At 33.5% G+C, this 12,582-nt stretch overlaps 1 protein-coding gene across 5 annotated transcripts in view; it reads right to left on the reverse strand.

Moving 5' to 3' along the window:
• LOC114333433 (band 4.1-like protein 5) overlaps positions 1-12,582 on the reverse strand; it is a 174,140-nt gene that overhangs the window by 48,192 nt on the left and 113,366 nt on the right. For 3 of the 5 annotated variants that reach the window (XM_050645567.1, XM_050645569.1, XM_050645565.1), the window contains exon 10: positions 4,840-4,956. The exons of 1 other annotated variant lie outside the window; for it this stretch is intronic. In XM_050645567.1, coding sequence (XP_050501524.1) covers positions 4,840-4,956 — 117 coding nt within the window. The remainder of the gene's footprint in view (positions 1-4,839; positions 4,957-12,582) is intronic. One more of the 5 variants, XM_050645566.1, reaches the window with a different exon arrangement.

Genomic DNA, 12,582 nt, shown 5'->3' on the forward strand with positions numbered 1-12,582 from the left:
GTGAAGAAGAACCCCCAGGAAATATTTTTTTACAAAACATCTTGTTTGTTTTATATTAAAATTCAAGTTTGAACTTAAATATTAGACATTTTTCATTTTAATCTTCCCAAAAAAGTATTTATTTTTGACACTGTTATTAATCATGTCTAAACGAAGAAGCTTCTTAACCATCGAGACCTAAATGATAGTAACGAGAAACAGGACAGGAAGTTTGTTACGGAAATTGTCCTTCATTGGCTAGCCAGTGTGTGGTCATAGATGGCAAAATAAAGACAATTTGTAGCTAGAAAAGCAAGTCCTATCTTTGGTATTAAAGGCTGAGTCGCAACATATGTGGCCTCGTTTGAAAGGCTTCAATGTAGGGATTTTCCAACAATGTCTTCATTTGGTCTGGCCATCGTGCGTAATATAGCGGTATCGAAAAAGAAAAGTTAATATCATGCCAAAAAGACATTCGGGAAACCTTCGGTAATACTGATGTTATGTAGGATGGAGCTTTATAAGATAAAGCTCGGAAAGATCCAGAAACGACAAAGAGTTATCGCCCTATATCGCTTCTTGCCATCTACATAAACGGTATGAAGACTTATCCTGCACCACATAGAGAAAACTGTTGATTCAAAAAATCATACCACAGCAAGCTGGTTTCAGACCTAGTTACCACCAATGTTCTAGCTCTAACGGAATATATCGAGAACTATTTGAAGAAAAAAAAAAAAGATAACAGGCCTAGCTCTCGTCGACCTAAGCGCCGTGTACGACACCGTCAACCACAGAAACCTGCTACAGAAAGTCTACGCCATTCTTAAGGACTATCAGCTCGTCAAAAGTAGTGGAATCACTACTGCAAAACAGACGACTCTACGTGAGTCTTTAGGGGAAAAAGTCGCTGGCCAACCCAAACAAATGGCTTAGCTCAGGGTAGCGTACTAGCAGCTATACTTTTAAACCTATACTCCAATGATCAACCAACGCCAACTTTTACTAGAAACTTCTTATACGCAGACTACTTAAGCGTCACAGCCCAAGGATCAAGTTTTGGAGAGGTTGACCAAAAATTGGACGCTGCCCTGAATTGGACGTCTAATTATTATAAACACAACTCGCTGCTCAGACCACATCCAACCAAAACTCAAGTTTGCGCTTTGCACCTTCAGTCCCGATTGGCCAAAAGGAAACTCAACATCACATGGAATAACACCTTGCTAGAGCACACCGAAAAATCAATATACCTCTGAGTCAGACTAAACCGCTCATTAACATCATCATCATCAACAACTATTCCATCCATCGTCAAATCTAAGCTTACTGAGGTGTGTCCATTCATTTCTGTTTGCTGTTTTTTTGCATCTATTCGTTGCCAGCCAATCGCTTGATGTCATCAGTCCATCTTGTTTGAGATCTGTCTCTACTTCTTTTGCTTGCCCTTGGTCGCCATGCCCAGTTCATTAACATACAGGTTAATTAACATATTATTGTCCTTTTCATGATCATTTTTCAGTGCGTAACAAATGATAGGAAAAAGGGTAAGTCCGTGATAATACACATTTATGACATTTATTCTAACATGACATTTTAGTTAAATCTGACAGTTGTCACATTTTATTTTCAATTTGGAATAAAAACAAGTCAAATGTGTTTCTTGCATTTATAAAATGGTATTTTCTTTGATTTGTATAGTCTTATAAATTATACAGATTATGAAAAAAGACTAAGTTTTCACTCTAATGGCATATAAAACAACACAATGCTATTCCACACCCCAACAGAATAAAAACAATGGGAACCTTCTCTGGTTACACCTCCGAGGCTTCTACAATTTGCAAGCCATAAGGATGCTGAGACTAAGGAAGATGAGGGAATTCTACAATTTACATTTCACGTCCCATCTGCTCAGCGCGGTAAAGTTCCAACGAGAATGGTTCCCTTTATACTCCACACAGAGTAAATGTAAATCAAATCTGGTGGGGTGTAGAATAGCAGTGTGTTGTTTTATATGCCATTAGAGTGAAAACTTAGTCTTTTTGCTAGCAGTTGCCGCTAGGGCATCTATGCCATTTCGTTCGCTGCAATCCGGGACTGCACGCTGGGATTTGTTTTGGATGGATCGGGGAGAGCAGCATATGTGCCTCCTGATGAGAGACTAATAAGTTTCGAAACCGGTAGGGGTGCTTGCAGCACTCTCTGATTGGACTAGAATATGGTTCGGCTGTGTTTTCGTTTTGCAACGAAATTGAAAATGGTTATTCATTTTTGATTTACATTTACTCTGTGTGGAGTATGAAGGGAACCATTCTCGTTGGAACTTTACCGCGCTGAGCAGATGGGACGTGAATTGTAAATTGTAGAATTCCCTCATCTTCCTTAGTCTCAGCATCCGTATGGCTTGCAAATTGTAGAAGCCTCGGAGGTGTAACCAGAGAAGGTTCCCATTGTTTTTATTCTGTTGGGGTGTGGAATAGCATTGTGTTGTTTTATATGCTATTAGAGTGAAAACTTAGTCTTTTTGCTAGCAGTTGCCGCTAGGGCATCTATGCCATTTCGTTCGTTGCAATCAGGGACTGCACGCTGGGGTTTGTTTTGGATGGATCGGGGAGAGCAGCATATGTGCCTCCTGATGAGAGACTAATAAGTTTCGAAACCGGTAGGGGTGCTTGCAGCACTCTCTGATTGGACTAGAATATGGTTCGGCTGTGTTTTCGTTTTGCAACGAAATTGAAAATGGTTATTCATTTTTGATATACAGATTATATTTGTAATATTATTATCTAATTAAAAAAAAATATTTTTTTATTATGGCGCCATCTATCGACAACTAGAATAAATGTTATAAAAATGTCCTTTTTTTCTGTCACATACAATTTACGAGATCTGCGCACGATGAGAAAGTAAATGTCAGTCTGAACGAAACTTGTATCAAGCTTCAGGCCTCTCGGATCCTGACTCCCGTAGAACGGTCCACGATTTCACCGAAAGCCTTAAACAAACCTTTTAACCGTCACACCCCCTTTTTAGCCACGAACCGTATCCTGATTGACTGAGATCAAGAAAGCGTTTCCTTAGCGCTCTGCTAGGCAAACCACAATCCTGTTATCCACTAACAGAAACTCCATAAAGCAGGATTTCAAGCGACTGGTCGACATGGCGCGTACTGAACCGTTTAAGAACCGGCGTAGCACCGACCAAGTCGAACCTTATTAAAATGGGGTGGTTGAAAAAGGACGTATAAAATAGCCTAAAGGACCACCAGCCATGGGTTAGAATGAAAAACGGTTTAAACGCAACAAATTTTATTCTAGGACAAATAGTGAATAGGAAAAGGTCGTAATGTCCGGAAGCACTGCTTTTGAAATGTCACTGTACTTCACTGTTATAACTACAGTGGAACTTGGTTATAACGTCATTGAAGGGTCCAGTAAAAAAATGACGCTATATCAGAGTGACGTTATAAAAGAGGTAGAAATAAATGAAATTTTAACCAGGCAAAATTTTATTACAGCATTATTCGCACTATTTTATTACAGCAGAAAATTTGACTCTTTATGATGGCACTGACAAATAATAAGAAATCATAAACTGCCAGGGTCACATAACTGTACACAAAAGGATAATGGGCCTTTTTCTCATTCTTGGAAGGAGCAATGTCGCAAAGCTGGAAACGCATTGCACTTTATTCTTCACAAAATGAAAAAACAACAACCTACTGTAAAATTTCATGACGCTATAGACGAGGGTTACTTTATTTTTACCGCTAAAACCGAGTTTTTAATAATGTTATCGAATACTTTTTGGCCGGACCTATTAAAAATTGACGTTACAACCGAGGTGACGTAACTACCGAGGCCGTAATATCCAAGTTCCACTGTATATAGCTAATTACAACAATAGTAGTTGCTGCTTAGAGGAATGTTTTCTATGTTATGACGAACACAGGCAACGTTGCTTCTGCGGAGTAAAAGGCGCGAACTCAACTGAAGTTATTACACACTAATTACTATTAATTACTGTATTAGATCGATTGATACAATAGTATTCTTCCCAAAATAATACAATGTGAACACCTAAATAGGTATAACACCTTGAACTGATTGTTGAAACTGGAAAACGGGCGGCAAATATCCAATTTTAGCGGCTTCTAGACGGCGGTTAGATCACTTCTAGGATCTAGTATCAGTTTGTTTGTTTAACGAATACTATTTTATACAGGGTGAAACTTAATTTCACCATGGGGTCTGTTGAACGGGAATGGTGATAAGTGTGACTGCGGATATACAACATGGAACATCTACTATCCTGCGTCAACTGCCTGCATAGATACACTCTCGATGACTTATGGACAGGCTCCCAACTTGCATTATACACAGCTCATTACTGGGCTGAGAAACTATAGTTTTCCGGACGCGATAAAGTAAAGTAAATTACGTATAAGATAAATAAGTGTGGAGTGAATAGGTAAAATTAACTCAGTATCTGATTTTCTTAAAATTTAAACCCCGCGCTTTCTGCCATTACTATTTAAAAATTCCTTAAATATGGTTAGTCTAATTCTGTATCTAAGCTTTTTGCGGCCAAACAAGACATGACACCTGAAGTACCTTAAACATCCATTCGGGACTATATCTTCAGACGTTTTTGAGAATGATTGGATGAAAAATGTAAAATCGAACAAATTGTATTATTGTTTTTATATATTACAGAAAAATGTTTAATATCTAATTTATTCAAACTTAGCTGTTATGTTCTGAATTAAAGATTAGAAAAGGAAAAAAAAAAGAAAACAGAAAATTCTCGCCAAACCACCGAAATAGTATTTTAGAATTGAAAATTTGATTTACTAACCCTTCAAGATGTTGCATTTGATTTGTCCTGGAGGTAGAGGTTTTGCGATACCAACAATTTTAGTAATATTGTTGGGAATCTCATTCGGAAGTGATTTTGAAGCACCATCATTTTCTGCTGTAATATAATTATAAATAAAATATGTAATCGATAAAAGTTAATATACGGGGCGACCAACTTTTGTGATCAAGTCGGTTATATCTGATACAAGAGATATCAAAAAAGTTATTTAAAAAATAGGAGGTAGCTGTAAACTTCACATTTTAAAATTAGTTATAAATATACAGGGTCTTTAATAACACTCTATCGTATCAAAAATATTTTGTTAAATTACTCACTCTGTATTTTATTTCAAATTTAAAATATGCGCCACTTCCTCGTTACAAGAATGTAAAGATGTCTTGTACTATTTAACATTAAAATTGAAATTTTCATTGTAATTTCGTTATAATACCAATTTGGTGTCGTTATACAGGGCGTCCCGAAAAGATTGGTCATAAATTATACCACAGATTCTGGGGTCAAAACTAGGTTGATTTAGACTAACTTAACTTATGTAGTACAAATGTGCACATAAAAAAAGTTACAGCCCTTTGAAGTTACAAAATGAAAATCAATTTTTTCCAATATATCGAAAACTATTAGAGCTTTTTTTATTAAAAATGGACATGAGGCATTCTTATGGCAGCAACATCTTAAAAAAATTATAGTGAAATTTGTGTACCCCTTGTTTTGTTCCCTTAACACCCCACCCCCCCCCCCAAACTTTTGTTACGTTAAAATTACTTTATTATTGTGCTACCATTAGTTAGACACAGTGTTTTTAAAACTTTTTTGCTTCTTAGTACTTTCTCGAAAAGCCAGTTTTTATCAAGATATTTTGAATATTTGACAAATCCACCACATATTTGTATATGGTTAAGTACGATTATAGAGACCTGGTAATAATATGAAAATCTATATATATATATATATATATATATATATATATATATATATATATATATATATATATAAAAGAAAGTCGTGGTTATGTTAGTTACACCATTTATAACTCGAGAACGACTGAACAGATTTTTATGAAATTTTACACGTATATTTGAGCGGACTGGGAATAGGATAATATGGAGTTTCATACGCGTACGTCATAAGGGGGGTTACCCCCCCCCCCCTGATATATTTTTTAAATTTTTGGAAAAACCGTTTTTTACTATTTTTATGAGATGTAGAAGCAAAAGATACATATAATCCTAAATTTTCAATTTTCTATCTCGGACCGTTATTTTTTAATAGCCATTTAAATATTTTACATCTGTATATATAAAAGAAAGTCGAGGTTATGTTAGTTACACCATTTATAACTCGAGAACGACTGAACAGATTTTTATGAAATTTTACACGTATATTCGAGCGGACTGGGAATAGGATAATATGGAGTTTCATACGCGTACGTCATAAGGGGGTTGCCCCTGATATATTTTTTTAATTTTTGGAAAAACCGTTTGTTAATATTTTTATAAGATGTAGAAGCAAAAGATACATACAATCCTAAATTTTCAATTTTCTATCTCAGACCGTTATTTTTTAATAGCCATTTAAATATTTTACATCTATATATATATATATATATATATATATATATATATATATATATATATATATATATATATATATATATATATATATATATATATAAAGAAAGTCGTGGTTGTTAGTTACACCATTTATAACTCGAGAACGACTGAACAGATTTTTATGAAATTTTACACGTATATTTGAGCGGACTGGGAATAGGATAATATGGAGTTTCATACGCGTACGTCATAAGGGGGGTTACCCCTGATATATTTTTTTAATTTTTGGAAAAACCGTTTTTTACTATTTTTATGAGATGTAAAAGCAAAAGATACATATAATCCTAAAGTTTCAATTTTCTATCTCGGACCGTTATTTTTTAATAGCCATTTAAATATTTTACATCTACATATATATATAAAAGAAAGTCGAGGTTATGTTAGTTACACCATTTATAACTCGAGAACGACTGAACAGATTTTTATGAAATTTTACATGTATATTCGAGCGGACTGGGAATAGGATAATATGGAGTTTCATACGCGTACGTCATAAGGGGGGTTGCCCCCCTGATATATTTTTTTAATTTTTGGAAAAACCGTTTGTTAATATTTTTATGAGATGTAGAAGCAAAAGATACATACAATCCTAAATTTTCAATTTTCTATCTCAGACCGTTATTTTTTAATAGCCATTTAAATATTTTACATCTATATAAAAGAAAGTCGTGGTTATGTTAGTTACACCATTTATAACTCGAGAACGACTGAACAGATTTTTATGAAATTTTACACGTATATTTGAGCGGACTGGGAATAGGATAATATGGAGTTTCATACGCGTACTAAGGGGGGTTACCCCCTGATATATTTTTTTAATTTTTGGAAAAACCGTTTTTTACTATTTTTATGAGATGTAGAAGCAAAAGATACATATAATCCTAAATTTTCAATTTTCTATCTCGGCCCGTTATTTTTTAATAGCCATTTAAATATTTTACATCTATATACAGGGTGTCCAGAAACTCTACCGACAAACGAAGACAGGAGATTCTTCAGATAATTTTAAGACAATTTAGCTCAATTCGTCTAGTCCGAAAATGCTTCCTAAAGGAGCTAGAGCTCTTTGAAGATGGCTTCTTGTAATTAGTTTTTCTTAAATACCTCCAGAACGCTTCAATTTAGAAAAACGAAAATCGGTACGTATATTTATCTTTCAGAGATAAATTGATTCCATCCATTGCCAATTTCTAGTACCGATCATAGGCGTCCGTTTTGGGTAGGGCAACGGTTATTTTATTACATAACTTTTTTGTCTTTAACTTTTAAGCATTTTTGACACTGGATTATTAAATTGTGAGGTATTCTAGTACTAAAAGGTACTCTTGGTTTAAGTCCGTAGGACACACGGTTTTCTAGAAAAATTGAATTGAAAATTTGAAAATTTTTCGTTTTTTAAATTTAAATAAAAATTTTAAAAAAAATTCAAAAAAACGGTGTATTTTATCAACTTAAAGCAAGAGTAACTTTTAGTATTAGAATACCTCATATCTTAATAATCTAGAGTCAAAAATGCTTAAAAATTAAGGACAAAAATATTATGCGATAAAATAACCGTTGACCTACCCAAAACGGACGCATATGACCCGTACTAGAAATTCGCAGTTAATGAAATCGATTCATCTCTGAAATATAAATAAACGTACCAGTTTTCAGATTTCTAAATAGTTTTTTTTTGAATTTTTTTTTTGGAAATTCAAAAGAAAAATTTTTCAAATCGATTTTTCTAGAAAACGGTGTATCCTATCGACCTAAAACAAGAGCACCTTTTAGTTGTAGAATATCTCACAATTTAATAATCCAGAGTCAAAAATGCTCAAAAGTTAAAGATAAAAAAGTTATGCGATAAAATAATTGTTGCCCTACCCAAAACGGACGCCTATGATCGGTAATAGAAATTCGCAATGCATGGAGTCGATTTATCTCTGGAAGATAAATATGTGTACCAATTTTCGTTTTTCTCAATATAAGCGTTCTGGAGTTATTTAAGAAAAACTACTTACACGACGCCATCTTCAAAGAGCTCTAGCTCCTTTAGGAAGCATTTTCGGACTAGGTGAATTAGGTTAAAATATCTTAAAATTATCTGAATAATCTCCTGTCTTCGTTTGTCGGTAGAGTTTCTGGACACCCTGTATATAAAAGAAAGTCGAGGTTATGTTAGTTACACCATTTATAAATCGAGAACGACTGAACAGATTTTTACGAAATTTTACACGTATATTCGAGCGGACTGGGAATAGGATAATATGGAGTTTCATACGCGTACGTCATAAGGGGGGTTGCCCCTGATATATTTTTTTAATTTTTGGAAAAACCGTTTGTTAATATTTTTATGAGATGTAGAAGCAAAAGATACATACAATCCTAAATTTTCAATTTTCTATCTCAGACCGTTATTTTTTAATAGCCATTTAAATATTTTACATCTATATATATAAAAGAAAGTCGTGGTTATGTTAGTTACACCATTTATAACTCGAGAACGACTAAACAGATTTTTATGAAATTTTACACGTATATTTGAGCGGACTGGGAATAGGAGAATATGGAGTTTCATACGCGTACGTCATAAGGGGGGTTACCCCCCTGATATATTTTTTTAATTTTTGGAAAAACCGTTTTTTACTATTTTTATGAGATGTAGAAGCAAAAGATACATATAATCCTAAATTTTCAATTTTCTATCTCGGACCGTTATTTTTTAATAGCCATTTAAATATTTTACATCTATATAAAAATTCTCCGGTCGCAGTGTTTGTTACCATACTCCTCCGAAACGAAGTTACCGATTTTTATGAAATTTTGCAGGTATATTGGACTGGACTGGGAGTAGGTTGCTGTCTATATTTCATACCCGTACGTCATTAGGGGGTTGCCCATGACGCCGTAACTCTCACAATAATGACGTGAAAAATATGAAATTAAGTAGGTAGACTCCTTGCGGAATTCGGAGCAAAACGGTACTAAAATTGTTTCTCTAGCGCAATCGGTGTCCAAAATACAATATCTCAAGCCGTATCAATATTCTGAGGACAGAAGAAGAACGAGCGACAAATTTCATAGAAGAGAAGTGGAAGAGTTTAACTTTGGGACTCAAATTGGCAAAATATGAATTTTTTAATCTCGCGAAATTTTCAAAAAATATCTTTAAACGGAACCGTAAGCAGGAGAAAAATTCTGAGCACACGAAAAGAACAAGCAGCAAATTATAAAATTTTATTAAATTTTAATTCATTTTGTTTAATTTTATTTAATTTAAGAATTTTATTTATTTTCGTTTATTTTATTTTATTTCATTTTATTAAATTTTATTTATTTTTATTAGACTATATTTTCTTTTATTTAATTTTATTATTATTTTTTAATTTATTTATTATTTTTATTTAATTTTTTTAGCTTTATTTAATTGTATTTAAGTTAATATGATTTTATTTATTTGTATTTAATTTTATTCACTTTTAGTTATTTTTATTTACGTTTATTCAATTTCATTTAATTTTAATTTACTTCATTTACTTTTTTATTTAATTTTAATTGAATTTAATTTTATTTAATCAACACCTATAGACTTGGAATCTCCCCGAACCCAATCATAAATAGAGGGTTGTTTTGAATGTAGATATAATAAAGCTGTTATATTCATTATAAGATAAACAAATTTAAGATTGTAACTGTTGCACTACAAACTTTATTTTGTTACTTCTAACTAAACTTTATTAGTTCATACATCATGTGTAATTAATTAAAAATAATAATAAAACCTCATTCACATCGAGCATTTTTTGTTTATTAATTACGAATTCCTTTTGTTTATTTTAAGTTTATTGTATACAAAAGTTTGTTTTTATCTATTGAGGCAGTACGAAGTCTGCCGGGTCAGCTAGTTTATTTATAATTTACATTGTTAGGTATATTTTGAACCAAATTAAATAAGCAGCCACATCTCGATAAAAGATGCTTTATCGAAAAAATACTAAGAGGCAAGAAAGTTTTAAAAATGCTGTGGTTAACTAATGGTACCGCAATAATAGTGTAATTGGAACGTACACAAGCATTTGGGGGATTTAAAGGAACCAAACCCCCGTAAAATTTGTATGTAAACATATTAAAAAAGAAGCCACATCTCGATAAAAACTGGCTTATCGAAAAAATACTGAGAGGCAAAAAGTTTTAAAAATATTGTGTTTAACTAATGGTAAAACAACAATAATTTAATTGGAACGTACACAAAAGTTTGGGGGGGGGGACCCCATAAAAATTTTATGGGGTGTACAAATTTCACTGTTGTTTTTTTAAGATGTTCCTGCCATAAGAATGCCACATGTCCATTTTCAATAAAAAATCTACGAGTTTTCGATATACGAAAAAAAAAATCGATTTTCATTTTGTAACTTCAAAGTAACTTTTAACTTTTTTTTGTGCACTATTAATTGTATATAGGTAAGTGAGGTTCAATCAACCTATTTTTGACCCCAGAATCTGTGGTATAATTTATGACCAATCTTTTCGGGACACAATGTATAATATGGTTTAATTTTTTAAATCCTATATGACACAAAACAACTTTGTATTGTAAAAAATCAGTGAAACGGATTTTAAATTTAAACTAAAATACAGGACGTTTCATAAAAAAATATATCTTTGATTCGGTATAGTGTTATGAAAGGTGCTGTATATTTGTTAACTAATTTTAAAATGTGAAGCTTACAGCTACCTCCTATTTTTCTAAATATTTTTTTGGCATCTCCTACCTTCTTCTTGTGATGCTATCTCTTTTACTGGAGGTTAGCGACTATATCGGCAAAGCTGTCTCTGTCCAATGTGGCTCTAAACAAGGATGTTAATGAAGGCCCGGTCCAGTCTCTGCTATTTTTAAGCCACGAAATCTGGCGCCTACCGGGACCCCGTTTTCCTTCAATCTTGCCCTGGATGATCAGTTGCGCGAGGCGGTACTTTTTGTTTCTCATTATGTGTTCCAGGTAGCTAACTTTTCTAACTTTGATTATCTTTAGAAGCTCCCTATCTATACCTATTATCCTAAGGACATTTTCGTTGGTGGTGTGGGTTGTGTAAGGTATTTTCAAGATCGTTACATAAAGGCAAAGTTCAAAGGCTTCTAACTTGTTTATCAGCGTTATGTTGAGTGTCCAGGTCTCCGTTCCTTACAATAGTATTGACCATACATAACAATGCAGAAAACGACACCTAAGACTGATATTAATACTACTGTTACAAAATAAGATTTTCATTTTGATGAAGGTTTGTCGAGCTATCTCTATCTCGCTCTTACTTCTTGTTTATAATCAAGTTGATTGTTGAACCAGCAGCCAACATATTTGAATTGGTCTACGTATACAAGGGATACATTTTTGTTCTTTGATGTTTTCATAAAACCTTAAAAGTTGATGGTATAGAGCTAGAAGTGCAGATATACGACGAAGATGCAAGGTGGACAACATTAATAACTGGGTAAAAAACAGAAGAGGAGAATAGAACGACCACATAAGCCGAATGTCGACAAATAGGGTAATAAGGCCGGCGACAGACGGTTCCCCAATAGGAAGACGATTAGTGGGCAGACCACGAAGACGATAGAATTACAACTTACCAGAGGCACATTGAAAAACAGTCATGTCTACACAAAAAGAAGCAGATATTTGCATAACTTTGGTTTTCGTAGTATTGATCTTCATTCCCATTTTTTTACTCTCAATGACCCTATTTAACAGTATGTGGAGACTATAGTCCGAATCAGTTGTTAAGCAGTACCATCTACACTACACAGAGGATGTTATTTACTCTTTGTCCGTTTATCCTGATACCTTGTGAAGAATGCGATAAAGCGTTGGAAACGCGTTTTCAAAATCTATAAAACAGACAAAAACATCGGCTTGTTGAGCTTTGCACCTTTGTGCCAGAGTTTGAAGACAGAATATTGCTTCTCGTGTCTCCATGCCTTTCCTGAAGCCAAATTATTCTTGACCAGTTCACTACTATTCTTCAATATAATATTCTGTTCTGTATGGTATGATCCGCAAGAAAAGCTTCAGATTGGTATTTAGTAGACTTATAACAGATATAACAGACTTTGTCACAAAAGTTGATC

This window comes from Diabrotica virgifera, chromosome 3 (assembly GCF_917563875.1).
Source record: "Diabrotica virgifera virgifera chromosome 3, PGI_DIABVI_V3a".
NCBI classification, from domain to species: Eukaryota; Metazoa; Arthropoda; class Insecta; order Coleoptera; family Chrysomelidae; genus Diabrotica; species Diabrotica virgifera.